The 12,500-nt window shown below is 55.0% G+C and overlaps 1 protein-coding gene across 1 annotated transcript in view; it reads right to left on the reverse strand.

Annotated features, from left to right (window-relative positions):
- The window catches only part of NUDT19 (nudix hydrolase 19), a 19,656-nt gene extending 12,563 nt beyond the window's left edge, over nt 1-7,093 (reverse strand). The window contains exons 1-8 of the mRNA XM_061575978.1: nt 7,066-7,093; nt 6,842-6,896; nt 6,081-6,118; nt 4,886-4,987; nt 2,314-2,469; nt 1,469-1,613; nt 1,036-1,220; nt 132-275 (exon numbers count right to left, since the gene is read on the reverse strand). Coding sequence (XP_061431962.1) covers nt 132-275; nt 1,036-1,220; nt 1,469-1,598 — 459 coding nt within the window. The 5' untranslated portion in view covers nt 1,599-1,613; nt 2,314-2,469; nt 4,886-4,987; ... (1 more) ...; nt 6,842-6,896; nt 7,066-7,093. The remainder of the gene's footprint in view (nt 1-131; nt 276-1,035; nt 1,221-1,468; nt 1,614-2,313; nt 2,470-4,885; nt 4,988-6,080; nt 6,119-6,841; nt 6,897-7,065) is intronic.
- Nucleotides 7,094-12,500: the final 5,407 nt, after the last annotated feature.

Genomic DNA, 12,500 nt, shown 5'->3' on the forward strand with positions numbered 1-12,500 from the left:
GGAGACGAGGGGATACACACGAGACGGGAGATGGGGAGAGAGACGGGAGGAGGAGGAGGAGGAGACGGTGTGAGGGGAGGGGATGTCCCCATGGTGTCCCCGGGGTGTCTCCGGGGGTGAAGGTCCAGTACCCGCGTGGTGGGGTGGAAGACGGGTGGGTTGTCGTTGATGTCGGCGATGGTGACGGTGACCGTGCTGCTCCTCACCAGGCCCGAGTCGCCGCCGGCCATGTCCGACACGCTCACCACCAGCTCGTAGGTGAGCGTGGCCAGCGCCTGCACTCGGAGCGGGTCGGGAGACAGGGTGACGGCGTGGTGGACGCTGTCACGGCGTGTTGGGAGGAGGGGGGGTGGGGGGGGTTCGCGGTTCGGAGCCCGGCGAACGGCCGCGCGGGCCGTCCTGGTTAATATCTGCGCGGTGTGTGAGGTCGGCATCGGGAATGGGCAAGGCCGTTGTGGAGTTCGCGTCGCACTTCTGTATCTGTGCGGGACAACCGGCTCTTACTTTATTTCTCGCATTTTTTTCGCTTAACGGTAATGGCAAATTTCGATTTAAAGCTTTCGTGACTGCAGGGATTCATCTTCTTGGTTCTTTCGGTAAAGTCACGTAGAAGGGAAGTAATAAAATAATACAAATTTAAACATAACAAAACAATTCTCACGACGTTTCGGCCACAACGCAAGCAGCCGTCTGTGCTGTTTCATTCAGACGCTGTCGCCTCGACAGACCTGGTTTTCACCTGAGGACGGCTGCTTGCATTGTGGCCGAAACGTCGTGAGAATTATTTTATTATGTTTTATTTTTATTATTTTATTACTTCCCTTCTACGTGACTTTACCGAAAGAACCAAGAAGAAGGTAATGGCAAATTATTTTTTCTACTTCACCGTAGCCCCCACCGAAGGATCGTAACCTTATCGTGGTGGCGGTGGTGTTTTGGCGTTCCAACGGCCCTCAAGGCTACGTCACCGTCGCCACCCCCGTTGCCGCCGCGATCGCCGCCAAGGGCGACCGCCGGGCCCGCCAATCACTGCACCTCGCGGTCGAGCAGCTGCGGGTCAGAGGTTGTGGTGATGTCGCCACGGAGGGGGTCGATGGCGAAGCTGACGGCCGAGCGATTGGCGGGCGGCGGGCGCGGAGGCCCCAGCGAGTAGCGAAGCTCCGCGTTCCCCGTCTCCGGGTTGTCCGGGTCATCCGCCTCCACGTGGATCACGTGGTGACCTGCGCACGCGGAGGGGGTGCAGGGGGGGGGGGAGGCACATTCCCTCGACCGATAAAAAAATGTCCAATCTCAATACGGGAGAGCTTTGTCTACGCGAATGCGTCCATCGCACCTCCGATAAGCTCCGGTTGACTGCGTACGGTGCGAAAGAAGTTCGAAAAGACATATGTAATAACGGCACTTGCCCCAACAGTCTGTTGAGGCTACACGGGGAACCTTTGTCTGTGTGTGTGAGTGCGCGCGTCACCGCGGGGCGCGTGCTCGGGCAGCTGCGCATGGAAGGGCTCGTGCTGGAAGCGCGGGCGGTTGTCGTTCTGGTCGAGCACGTGGACGAGCATCACGGTGGGACCCTCCACCTCGACGCCCGAGCGGTTCATCACCGACACCGTCAGCTGTGGGGGATGTGGGGGGGGGATGGGAGAACATTGAGATTTGATATTGAGATTGGAGGACATTGAGATGGGAGGACATTGAGATTTGACATTGAGATTGGAGGACATTGAGATTTGATATTGAGATTGGAGGACATTGAGATGGGAGGACATTGAGATTTCACATTGAGATTGGAGGACATTGAGATTTGATATTGAGATTGGAGGACATTGAGATGGGAGGACATTGAGATTTGACATTGAGATTGGAGGACATTGAGATTTGATATTGAGATTGGAGGACATTGAGATGGGAGGACATTGAGATTTGACATTGAGATTGGAGGACATTGAGATTTGATATTGAGATTGGAGGACATTGAGATGGGAGGACATTGAGATTTGACATTGAGATTGGAGGACATCGAGATTGACATTGAGATTGGAGGACATTGAGATGGGACATTGAGATTTGACATTGAGATTGACATTGAAATGGAAGCACGTTGAGATCGGACATTGAGATGGGACATTGAGATTGGAGGACATTGAGATTGACGAAGAGAACCGCAGAGGGCGGAGACGTAGCAACGGAGGACACACGGGCAAGAGGTCGCGCTTAAACAATTGACGACCAATCACGCGGGGCGAGAAGCGGCAGAGGGCACGAGGAGGAGGGCGTCACGAGGAGGAGCAGGAGCGACGCGTGGGGATGCCGCGCCTGGTGGGTGGCGTTGCGCTCGCGGTCGAGGGCTCGGAGCACGTAGACGTCGCCCGACGTCGCGTCGATGGAGAACGTCCGGGTGGGGTCCTCGATGCTGCCCGACGCGGACAGCGTGAACCTGTGGCCGTCCTCCGCGTTGCTCGACCTCCACACCTGGGGTGGCACGGGAGGTTCGGGCGAGTTTCAAAAAAAACGTTTCCGCGCCTCGTTGGTTATCGGGCCAACGCGTTAAACGAACCAACACGCCGCCGCCCCCGCCGCGCTCGCGTCGTTTAACAGAGGCCACCACCGCCCCAACACTGTATGTAGGCACGCACCCATAGGTGCGTGCGTACGTATGTAGGCAGGCACCTGTAAATACGTGCGTGCGTGCGTACGTATGTAGGCAGGCACCTGTAAATACGTGCGTGCGTGCGTACGTGCGTACGTATGTAGGCACGCACCCGTAGCTACGTACGTGCGTGCGTACGTATGTAGGCACGTACGCGTAGGTACATGCGTGCGTGCGTTTGTAGGCAGGCACGCACGCGTAGGTACGTGCGTGCGTATGTGCGTACCACAAATCTTGCTGAGCGGGCTGCGCTATCCGCGGCAAGGCTCGTCATACGCACGAACACACGCACGCACGTGCCCACACGTGTGCATGTGTTGCGTGTGTACGTGCGTGTGTGTACGTGCGTAAACACAACAACAACAAACAATACAAAAATACGACAGGAGTGCAAAGTATAGGAAAGGTAAAAAAATAAAAACTATAAAAATAAAAACAAATAAAACTTAACTACATTTTTCTTATCGTACCAGGTAAGACCCCATTGAGCTGTCTGCTTGTTATTCAGAAGCGGCCTGGCCACCGCACATGGCAGCTCAAACGCGGTGGATGATATCGTCGTTTGGAAAGCAAAGATATCTAAAATAATACTGGTAGGAACCTCCTGGTTACACCAGCCCACAGGAGATTATTGTGTCCGTCCGTCCGTCGTGCAGGGAGGGGCTAGGTGGGGAGGAAGGGGCTGGGTGGGGAGGGGCTGGGTGGGGAGGGTGGGGAGGGGCTGGGTGGGGAGGGTGGGGAGGGGAGGGTGGGGCTGGGTGGGGGGTTGGAGGGGTGGGACTGGGTGGGGAGAGGCTGGTCACCCCGTGGTGCCCTTATAAAACTCAACGTTTAACCTACTCACGCCGGCTTGTGCCCGCCCTCACAGTCGGCCATATTTGCGGAATACACCACGCCGCCGTTGACCCTGCAGGCCATTGACCAAGCAACCCAACGTTCCTACCAGCTCCCTCCGCAGGAATGTGTTCCAGACGCGTGTTTCAATGCGTAACCATGACGAGGGGTGGGCCGGGCTCTTGCGGACGCGATAAATCCGAGTCGTTGGCACCGTTTTTAAAATAAAATGAAACTCACTTCTTCAAGTTGGCCTTCATCCACCCACCATCCTGCCTAGTACGGGCCCTTTACCCCCTGCAGGTTCCCTTCATTTCCCGGCTCTCCGACACACGCGGGCGGCCCGTTGGTGGGATCTTAGTGGACGGCACGGTCGTTAACTGCGAAGAATGAGTCGGTGGGTCGGAATGGCCTCGTGGATCATTGCCAGGAAGGGGTAAAAGTTGCTCTTGATTTTTTCATACTTCGACGCTGCCAAAAAAGGCCCCGTGTGGTTACGTCGTGGATGACACTGGTCAACACACTTTTTCTGGCATGAGGTTTTCCAACTGTTTTAAGGTAATTTTGTAGTGCTGATTTCAAATCTGGCATCGGTTTTTGTCTGGCCACCCACCCCCTCGTGTACCGTGCCGGCCTTCGTAGGTGCTCGCTAACAGCACTTGCCCCTACAGTCTGTTACAGGCTACATGGGGGATCTTTGTGCTTGAGTTAGGCTCCATGGAGGAGAGGCTACTGGGTAGTTTTGCTGATCAGGCGTGCCCGTAGTCTATGCTCGAAGTTGTTGAGGGATGTTGATGATATCACTGGTCAGCACACTTGTTCTGCATTAAGGTATTCCAACGGTTTTAAGGTAATTTTGGGGTGCTGATTCGAAATCTGGCATCAGGTTTTGTCCATCACATCAGGTTTTTGAGATATCAAAAATTGCATTTTCAATAAAAACTGCAGAAGAAAAATATTAAATAAATGTGGATATCTACATAAAATGATATTATAAACACACTATCCTAAAAATACAGCACCATATTTTAACACTAAAGCAGTCACTGACTCGCAACAACTTGCAATCATAAGTGACGGAGTTAATTTCAGGTAAAATCAATGAAAATGGGGTATGCCGATTGCATACAATTGATATGTGATAGAGCAAATCTGAGATCAGATTTGGAATCAGCACCCTGAAATTAGTCTAAAACAGCTGCAAAAGTCCAGGCCAGAAAAAAAAAATTTTTGACCAGTGTTATTTGTACGTCCGCGCGCGTGCCCCGGACCGCTTGCGTTCGTTGCTCGACGTTCGGTTCTCAAAACGGTTACCGGTTTTTTTAAAGTGGTTAGAACTCCCCGTCCCCGCCACTACACCACCCTGAGTTTTGTGTGGAGAGCGAGGGGGGGTGGGGGGCTGACCTTTCCGATGCGACGTGGAAACGGTGGCCGCTGATTCTCGGATACCAGCAGCTCGGGAGCGAAGATGGCTCTCCTGCTCCTCCTGGCATTGAACGGCGCCGCCTGCACACGCCGCCATCATCAACATCGCCACCATCCATCATTAACATCATCATCAACATCGCCACCATCATCAACATCATCATCAACATCGCCACCATCATCAACATCATCATCAACATCGCCGCCATCATCAACATCGCCACCAACATCAACATCGCTACCATCAACACCGCCACCATCATCAACACCGCCACCATCATCAACATCATCATCAACATCATCATCAACATCGCCGCCATCATCAACATCGCCACCATCATCAACATCGCCGCCATCATCAACATCGCCACCATCATCAACATCATCATCAACATCGCCACCATCATCAACATCATCAACAACGCCACCATCATCAACATCATCAACATCGCCGCCATCATCAACATCGCCACCATCATCAACATCATCAACATCGCCACCATCATCAACATCGCCACCATCATCAACATCATCATCAACATCGCCACCATCATCAACATCATCAACAACGCCACCATCATCAACATCATCAACATCGCCGCCATCATCAACATCGCCACCATCATCAACATCATCATCAACATCGCCACCATCATCAACTTCATCAACATCGCCGCCATCATCAACATCGCCACCATCATCAACATCATCATCAACATCGCCACCATCATCAACTTCATCAACATCGCCACCATCGACCCACACCGCCAACACCGCCGCCATCATCAACATCATCAACATTATCAACATCGCCACCATCATCAACTTTATCATCAACATCGCCGCCATCTACCCATACCGCCACCAACATCGCCACCATCATCAACATCATCAACATCATCAACACCGCCACCATCATCAACTTCATCATCAACATCGCCACCATCTACCCACACCGCCACCACCGCCACCATCAACATAATCAACATCGCCACCATCATCATCGCCACCATAAACTCAGGCTGCCAACATCACCATCACCGTCATCAACATCATCATCACCACCATGACATCACCACCATCATCAACACCACCACCATCACTAGCATCACCATCACTACCACCATCATCACCACCAACCACCGTTACCATGGTGATATGAGGAGGTACTCACCCATTCACAGCCCAGCCTGTCAGACGGATCTGCAGATCCTGAGGACACACAGAGACAAAGACAAAGATCCCCCGTGTAGCCTCCATAATAAACTGGGCAAGTGCTGCCAGCGAGTAGCAGCACCTATGAAGGCCGGCACAGCACATGAGGGGGTGGGCGGCCAGCACCACGCCCGGCCGCCTTTGTCTCCCCAGTGGCGATGTTTACTACACACCGCACCGGGTACTCGTTTGAGGCTGAGTTGACCTAGGGGAGGGCCCAGGACCGGTTTAGGTTATCGTCACTGGTGGTGGCCGTGAGCGGGAATCGAACTCGGGTCGCCGGGGTTCGTAGCGCTAACCGCTGCGCCACCGCTCCCCCACAATTAAGACCGGCACAAGAAAAGACAAAGATCCCCCGTGTAGCCTCTAACAGGCTGTCGGGGCAAGTGCTGTTAGCGAGTAGCGAGCACCTATGAAGGCCGGCACTGTGGCACACGAGGGGGTGGGTGGCTACCAGCACCACGCCGGACCGCCTTTGTCTCTCCCTCGTGGCGATGTTCACCTACGCACCACACCGGCTACTCATTTGAGACTGAGTCGACCTAGGGGAGGGCCAGATAGCCGTCACTGGGTATTGGTCGCCGGGTTCGTAGCGTAGCGCGCTAACCGCTGCGCCACCGCTCCCCGCACGCTCGCTCACAGTGGAGACGGCTATTGCTGAAGGAGGATGCCTTCATCCAGCAGTAGATCGACCACGGCTCATGATGATGATGTTGTTACCTTGGAGGCATCGTGGTGGGGCGTACGGTGCTAAAGACTCGATCACGTGGCAGATCTGAAACACAGAGGTGGGACAAAGTCATTGTTATGCAAGTCCAAGTCGAGTCTGAAGTCATCAAATTCATGACTCGAGTCTGACTCGAGTCCAAGTCACATGACTCGAGTCCACACCTCTGCTGAAACACACCCGGACAAACACACACACATACAGAGGCATCACACACCCATTGGAAAACACAAAGGTCCCCCGTGTAGCCCAGCGACTGTTGGGGCAAGTGCTGTTTGCGAGTAGCACCGCCTATGAAGGGTGGAACGGCACACGAGGGGGTGGGTGGCCAGCACCACGCACAACACACACACAGCCCCCCACACACACACACAGCCCCACACACACACACAGCCCCACACACACACAGCCACACACACACACATCCCGCACACACACACAGCCCCACACACCACACACACACAGCTCCACACACACACAGCCCCACACACACACAGCCCCACACACACACACAGCTCCACACACACACAGCTCCACACACACACACAGCCCCACACACACACCACACACACACAGCCCCACGCCCACACACACACACAGCCACACACACACAAACACACCCCGCACACACACACAGCTCCACACACACACACCCCACACCCCACACACACACACAGCTCCACACACACACACCCCACACACACCCACCCCACACACACACACAGCTCCACATACACACACCCCCCACACACACACACAACTCCACACACACCCCCCCCACACACACAGCCCCACACACACCCCACACACGCACAGCCCCACACACACACACAGCCCCACACACACAGCCCCCCACACACACACAGCCCCACACACACCCCACAAACACACAGCCCCACACACACCCCACACACACACAACCCCACACACACACACAGCCCCACACACAGCTACACACACACAGCCACACACCCCACACACACACAGCCCCACACACACCCCACACACACACAGCCCCACACACACACACAGACAGCCACACACCCCACACACACACACCCCACACACAACCACACCACACACACAAGATACACGCGCAGCCAAACAGCCACATTCCCCGTGTGATTGATTCCACGTGCTGCCATAACGGGAACCACGCCCGCGCCCAGATGCAATATGCGCCGCGATGGCTAGGAGATGTTAACTGCCTCGCCTGGTGTGCAGGAGGTCGTGGGTTCGATCCCGACCCTGACGCCTACTGCTGCTGCTGTATATTTGGAGTTTGCGTGTCTCTCTCATCATCATCAGGGTGACTAGGAGATGTTGACTACCTCGCCTGGTGTGCAGGAGGTCGTGGGGTCGATCCCGACCCCGACGCCTGCTGCTGTATATTTGGAGTTTGCGTGTCTCTCTCTCTCTCATCATCATCACGGTGGCTAGGAGATGTTAACTACCTCGCCTGGTGTGCAGGAGGTCGTGGGTTCGATCTCGACCCTGACGCCTGCTGCTGTATATTTGGAGTTTGCGATGTCTCTCATCATCATCAGGGTGACTAGGAGATGTTAACTACCTCGCCTGGTGTGCAGGAGGTCGTGGGGTCGATCCCGACCCTGACGCCTGCTGCTGTATATTTGGAGTTTGCGATGTCTCTCATCATCATCAGGGTGACTAGGAGATGTTAACTACCTCGCCTGGTGTGCAGGAAGTCGTGGGTTCGATCCAGACCCTGACGCCTGCTGCTGTATATTTGGATTTTACGTGTCTCTCTCTCTCATCATCATCACGATGGCTAGGAGATGTTGACTACCTCGCCTGGTGTACAGGAGGTCGTGGGTTCGATGCCGACCCTGACGCCTGCTGCTGTATATTAGGAGTCTGCGTCTCTCTCATCATCACCACATTGGCTAGGAGATGTTAACTACCTCGCCTGATGTACAGGAGGTCGTGGGTTCGATCCCGACCCCAACGCCTGCTGCTGTGTATTTGGAGTTTGCGTGTCTCTCTCTCTCATTATCATCACGGTGGCTAGGAGATGTTAACTACCTCGCCTGGTGTACAGGAGGTCGTGGGGTCGATCCCGACCTTGACGATGACGATACCTGCTGTATATTTGGAGTTTGCGGTGTCTCTCTCTCTCATCATCATCACGGTGGCTAGGAGATGTTAACTACCTCGCCTGGTGTGCAGGAGGTCGTGGGTTCGATCCCGACCCTGACGATGACGATACCTGCTGTATATTTGGAGTTTGCGTGTCTCTCTCTGGTCGCGTAGATTTTTCTCCGTGTCCTGCGGTGTTTTCCCTGCTACATTTCATAATGAACGTGACCACGCGTTGTAGAGTATTTGGCTGCTAGAAATGTCCACGTGATGATGATGATCCACCTCGTTGAGCTATCATTTGTGATAGCCAGCTCGCTTCTGGAAAACAGCTGTACATAGCTAAGCAGGGTTCTTACCTGCTGAAATAAAAAATACAAATAAATTAATTTAATTTAACTGAAGACAAAATCAACGCGCGCGGAGGAGTTTGCTGCCGTCCATAAATGACGTCACGCGATTTTGGACGATTTTTGACCCCCTCCCCCCCCTCGTCACACGGCGTCACAAAAAGGCAGACCCCCCCCCCTCAAATATGACGTCACAAAGCTCTGCCCCCCCCCCCAAAAACCATATTTCCATTTTGAAAATACAACATGCTTCAAAATCGCTTTAAACTATTGTCATTGTAGTGCGTATTTAATGTGGCGCTGCATTCTGATGTTGTAGGAGAAAACATGTATTACACAAAGTCTATTTAATTAAGTAGAACGTGTTGTCTGTATTGATTTAAAGTCGCGCATTTTACGCGACGTCACATTCCTCAACCCCCCCCCCCCACTCGTCACACATCGTCACAAATGTCTGACCCCCCCCCAGGTGCGTGACGTCATTTATGGACGGCCCCTTATACCACGCACGGATGCCCAGCAGGGTCCCCCAGGCATGACGAGACACCCACCCGCCCAGCGACCCAGACAGAGGTCAACCCTCGCCGTGACCTCCAGAGACTCGCTCGCTCGCCCGGCTGCGCAACCTCAACTCGAACGAACTCGAACTCGCTCGCACCCGTCAGCTCACGCAATCAGCCACCCACTCGCCACCCATCAATCTCTGCCGCCGTGTCGCGCATCAACTCGCTCGCTCGCTCACCCGCTCGCTCGCTCACCCGCCCGCTCACCCGCCCGCCCGCTCGCTCACCCGCCCGCTCGCTCACCCGCTCGCTCGCTCACCCGCCCGCTCGCTCACCCGCTCACCCGCCCGCTCGCTCGCCCGCCCGCTCGCTCGCCCGCCCGCCCGCTCGCCCAACCGCCCGCTCGCTCACCCGCTCACTCGCTCACTCACCCACTAACTCACCCGCTCGCTCACCTGCTCGCTCACCCACCCGCTCGCCCACCCGCTCGCTCACCTGCACGCTCACCCACTCGCTCACCCGCCCGCTCGCTCGCTCGCCCTCCCGCTCGCTCGCCCGCCCGCTCGCTCACCCTCCCGCTCGCTCGGTGACGATGATTTGAACCGGTCCTGGACCTCCCCTAGGTCGACTCAGCCTCACATGAATAGCTGGTGCGGTGTGTAAACATCGCTACTAGGGAGACAAAGGTGGCCAGGCGTGGTGTTGGCCACCCACCCCCTCGTGTGCCGTGCCCGCCTTCATAGGTGCTCGCTAGCAGCGCTTGCCCCAACAGTCTGCTAAGGCTACACGGGGGATCTTTGTGTGGACAGTACGTTGAACTTCTTTCGCGCCGTACGTAGCCAACAGCGCTAATCGGAGCAGCAATTGCGCTGCGCGGGGCGCGCGCGTGGCCGTGAATGGTGGGGAGACAAAGGCGGCCCTTATTCAGGCGCGTGTGTGCGTGAATGTGTGTGTGTGTTTGTGTGTGTGTGTATGCGCTTGTGTGTGTGTGTAGTGGGGAGCGGTAGTGTAGTGGTTAGCGCGCTGCGCTATGAACCTAGCGACCCGGGTTCGATTCCCGCTCACGGCCAACACCAGTGACGATTATCTGAACCGGTCCTGGGCCTCCCCTAGGTCGACTCAGCCTGAAATGAGTACCTGGTGTGGTGTGTAAACATCGCCACTGGGGAGACAAAGGCGGTCGGGCGTGGTGCTGGCCACCCACCCCCTCGTGTACCGTTCCGGCCTTCATAGGTGCTCGCTAACAGCACTTGCCCCTACAGTCTGTTAAGGCTATACGGGGGATCTCTGTTGTGTGTGTGTTCGTGTGTGTGTGTGTTCGTGTGTGTGTGTTCGTGTGTGTGTGTGTTCGTGTGTGTGTGTGTTCGTGTGTGTGTGTGGTTCGTGTGTGTGTGTGTTCGTGTGTGTGTGTGTTCGTGTGTGTGTGTTGTGTGTGTGTGTTCGTGTGTGTGTGTTCGTGTGTGTGTGTGTTCGTGTGTGTGTGTGTTCGTGTGTGTGTGTGTTCGTGTGTGTGTGTGTTCGTGTGTGTGTGTGTTCGTGTGTGTGTGTGTTCGTGTGTGTGTGTGTTCGTGTGTGTGTGTGTTCGTGTGTGTGTGTGTTCGTGTGTGTGTGTGTTCGTGTGTGTGTGTGTTCGTGTGTGTGTGTGTTCGTGTGTGTGTGTGTTCGTGTGTGTGTGTGTTCGTGTGTGTGTGTGTTCGTGTGTGTGTGTGTTCGTGTGTGTGTGTGTTCGTGTGTGTGTGTGTTCGTGTGTGTGTGTGTTCGTGTGTGTGTGTGTTCGTGTGTGTTCGTGTGTTCGTGTGTTCGTGTGTTCGTGTGTGTTCGTGTGTGTTCGTGTGTGTTCGTGTGTGTTCGTGTGTGTTCGTGTGTGTTCGTGTGTGTTTCGTGTGTGTTCGTGTGTGTTCGTGTGTGTTCGTGTGTGTTCGTGTGGTGTTCGTGTGTGTTCGTGTGTGTCTGGGTATGCGTGTGTGTGTGTGTGTGTCTGGGTATGCGTGTGTGTGTGTGTGTTCGTGTGTGTGTGTGTCTGGGTATGCGTGTGTGTGTGTGTGTTCGTGTGTGTGTGTGTGTGTGTCTGGGTATGCGTGTGTGTGTGTGTGTTCGTGTGTGTGTGTGTGTGTGTTCGTGTGTGTGTTCGTGTGTGTGTGTGTGTTCGTGTGTTCGTGTGTCTGGGTATGCGTGTGTGTGTGTGTGTGTCTGGGTATGCGTGTGTGTGTGTGTCTGGGTATGCGTGTGTGTGTGTATGGGTATGCGTGTGTGTGTGTATGTGTTTGTGTAGGTTCGTGCGTATGTAGGTAGACTCAGCCTCAAATGAGTAGCTGGTGCGGTGGGTAGGCGGGCGTGGTTGCTGGCCACCCACCCCCTCGTGTGCCGTGCCCGCCTTCATAGGTGCCGCTACTCGCTGGCAGCACTTGCCCCTACAGTCTGTTAGGGCTACACGGGGGACCTTTGTCTTGTGGAGTGGTGGCGCAGTGGTTAGCGCGCCGCGTCTACGAACCCTGCGCCAGAGACCCCCCCCCCCAAAAGTTCGATTCTAGCTCGCGGCCGCCAACACCGCCAGCGATTATCTGAGCCGGTCCTGGCTCTCACCTAGGTCGACTCAGCCTTAAACACGAGTAACTGACGCTACGTGTCAAGTGACAACAACATCGCCACGAGGGAGACAAAGGGGACGAACATAAATGACGTCACGCACCTGGGGGGGGGGG

Source organism: Lethenteron reissneri, chromosome 60, assembly GCF_015708825.2.
Source record: "Lethenteron reissneri isolate LAM-NWPU_2019-01 chromosome 60, ASM1570882v1, whole genome shotgun sequence".
Lineage (NCBI taxonomy): Eukaryota > Metazoa > Chordata > Hyperoartia > Petromyzontiformes > Petromyzontidae > Lethenteron > Lethenteron reissneri.